This window comes from Condylura cristata, unplaced genomic scaffold, assembly GCF_000260355.1.
Source record: "Condylura cristata isolate star-nosed mole 26May11 unplaced genomic scaffold, ConCri1.0 scaffold00003, whole genome shotgun sequence".
Taxonomy (NCBI): Eukaryota; Metazoa; Chordata; class Mammalia; order Eulipotyphla; family Talpidae; genus Condylura; species Condylura cristata.
Window position 1 is genome coordinate 62,953,097 of NW_004567104.1, and position 2,443 is coordinate 62,955,539.

General features: G+C 49.8%; 1 protein-coding gene across 1 annotated transcript in view; it reads left to right on the top strand.

Moving 5' to 3' along the window:
* Nucleotides 1–1,290: 1,290 nt before the first annotated feature.
* CXADR (coxsackie virus and adenovirus receptor) overlaps nucleotides 1,291–2,443 on the top strand; it is a 35,283-nt gene continuing 34,130 nt past the window's right edge. Inside the window, exon 1 of the mRNA XM_004675300.2 lies at nucleotides 1,291–1,378. Within this exon, the coding sequence (XP_004675357.1) occupies nucleotides 1,336–1,378 (43 nt within the window). The 5' untranslated portion in view covers nucleotides 1,291–1,335. The remainder of the gene's footprint in view (nucleotides 1,379–2,443) is intronic.

The following is a 2,443-nucleotide window of genomic DNA, read 5'->3' on the forward strand; positions in this document are numbered from 1 at the left end:
ACCTCCACTATCCATATAATTGGATAGCCCAATTTTGGGGGAATCTCATTTTGTTAGGCATCATCTGAACCAAGGATATTTAGATATCTGTAGCATTGTTCTGCTAACAGAGAACATCTCATTAGAATTCTGTTATCTCCAGCTTAAAAAGGACACCTATTTTTATTCTTATTTCCCAGTAGGTAACCATTCAAAAACTATGTAACTCCTGTAAGGTTTTGTGGATTTCTTTAGATACTTCCTGACATTTTAGAAACTCATTTACTATGCTCTCTACTTGAGAGGCAACATGTTTGGCTCCTGCATTCACAGTTCAAGGTATAAGGATTGCATTGCTATCCAGTAGCTGACAGGTAACCTCTATATCCGTCTCTGGGTGGGTTGTGAAAACCGTGGGTTTTGCGGTATATTCTGCTTGCTGGTGGAACATCTTAATGCATTTTTATTGCCAACTTACTTTCTTGCAAGTCATACCACTACTGTTAATCATAACAGTGGCGGTGATAGTAGAACAGCCTAACAATATTAGAGAAATTAAGGCTTTCATTGAGCTATTATTAAATGCCAGATACTGTTCTCAGGGCTTTTTGCTTACTCAGTCGAGGAAGAGTGGTTCTAAGGTTGTATGAGGGGAGAGCAAGGCACTATGGTTATGTAACTGAACTTTCCAAGGTCACAAGTTTCCTCCTGAATATGTTCTGCTTGGAAAGCAGGGCTTTCCTCTTAGAGTATTTCCAATAGGCACCCTAAATTCTATTACTGGATAGCTGTCATTTTTTAAAAACCTGCTGTGGGCTTGACTGTGCCAACTACTGAGGGCTTTTTAATCCTTGTATCTTTTCATCTTAACTGAATACTTTCAGGCACTCTGAATTATATCTGGTCCAGGACTTAGACTGTGTTGTAAGCTAATATGTGGCTCAGGTACCAGCAACATCAGCATGACCTAGGGATCTTGTGGAAATTCGGGTGCTGCTCTTTTTCACACTGCCCACTAGAACCTCAAAAAAGGAGCTCTGGCCCCCGCATCGAGCACGGGGTGGCCAGCGCACCCCAACTCCGCTCACGGCCTGCCTGCCCAGTGACGGAACTCCGAGGTTGTCCAGAGGTGGCCCGCGAAAGGATCCTGGTTGCCATGGCAACCCCACGCGCCCAGCCTGGCCCCTGCCCACTGAGGCTCGCGTGCTACCGGAAGTGACGTCGTACACCTGCCGAGCGGGCGGGTACCGAGGTGCTGTCGCCACCAGCCAGTCGGGAGCAGACGAGGCGCGGGGCGGCTGAGACCCGGGGCGAGAGCTGCCAACCTGCAGTGCCGCCCACGGCCGGGCCGCCAACATGGACCTATTGCTGCGTTTTGTGCTTCTGTGCGGAGTTGCGGGTGAGTGGGGCGGCACTCGGTCCCTGGGGTCCACTTGCTAATCCAGCCCTGGGGCACTCGCTGCCTGCAGCGACCCGGGAACAATGAGGCGTGGGGGAGGGGGCGGGCGCTATTTGGGGGCGCTGCGGCACTGGCGGCGATGCGGGCGGAATTGCACGGGGTAATTCTTTTGCCATGCGGAGATTCGATCGGGGAAGGTGCAGCGGCTCGGAAAAGAGACTTACGGGGGCAGTGGGGTGTCCAGGGGACGTTGAACCTAGGGGTCGAGCACCGAGATGAGCGGCGGCGGTGGAGGGGCTTCCCGAGGCGCGGGTGGGTGGGCGCGGGGTGCGCCTGGCTTCGCTCCCAGATCATTCTTTGCTGCAGGTGCAGGTTCTGCTTTATTATTTTCTTGTGTCCTTGCCTTGTTAGCCGCCTTGTGTTGGCCCAGGCTTACCCGATTTCAAAAGCCTTGGGCGGCAGGTTTTCAGGTGTCGAGCCGTCCGGGTGGGGAGACTGAATTACAAACGCCATGATTAAATGGACACTGAGCTATTCGGCGCCTGGAATCATCCAGGCTACCTCTAGGAAAAGCGCCGAACGAAGCAGGGAATAGTCTCCCTCTGGTAGAAGAGGCGAGCTCAGGCACAAGCTCTTAACCAAGCGGTCACTGGAACGAGCAGACGACGAGACTGAATGGGGGCTCATTTCTTCGGCCCTAGGGCAAAGTGCAAAGGAGAAATTAATAGTCTCGGTCTGTGCTTGTAATGAGTTGATTTCATTTGAAGAAAGAATGGAATACTTGGACTGGGTGATTCCTAAAGGATTCACCAAGAACATTATTCGACTACGCCGTTCTTGGGAGGGAATAAAAGCATTTAAAATATGTGGGGAATCATTAGAAGAAATAATCACTTGATAGTTAAAACTGATGTTTCCATGTCAGTGTTTTAACCAGCTGATCTTGCTCGCGAGAGTAAGTACCTGACGCATTTCATAAGCAAATGATTCATTACAAAAAAATCCATAGGTGGACTTTGAGAGGCACATTCAGTTAGTCTCCGGAAGGAATTTTTTTTTTTTTTT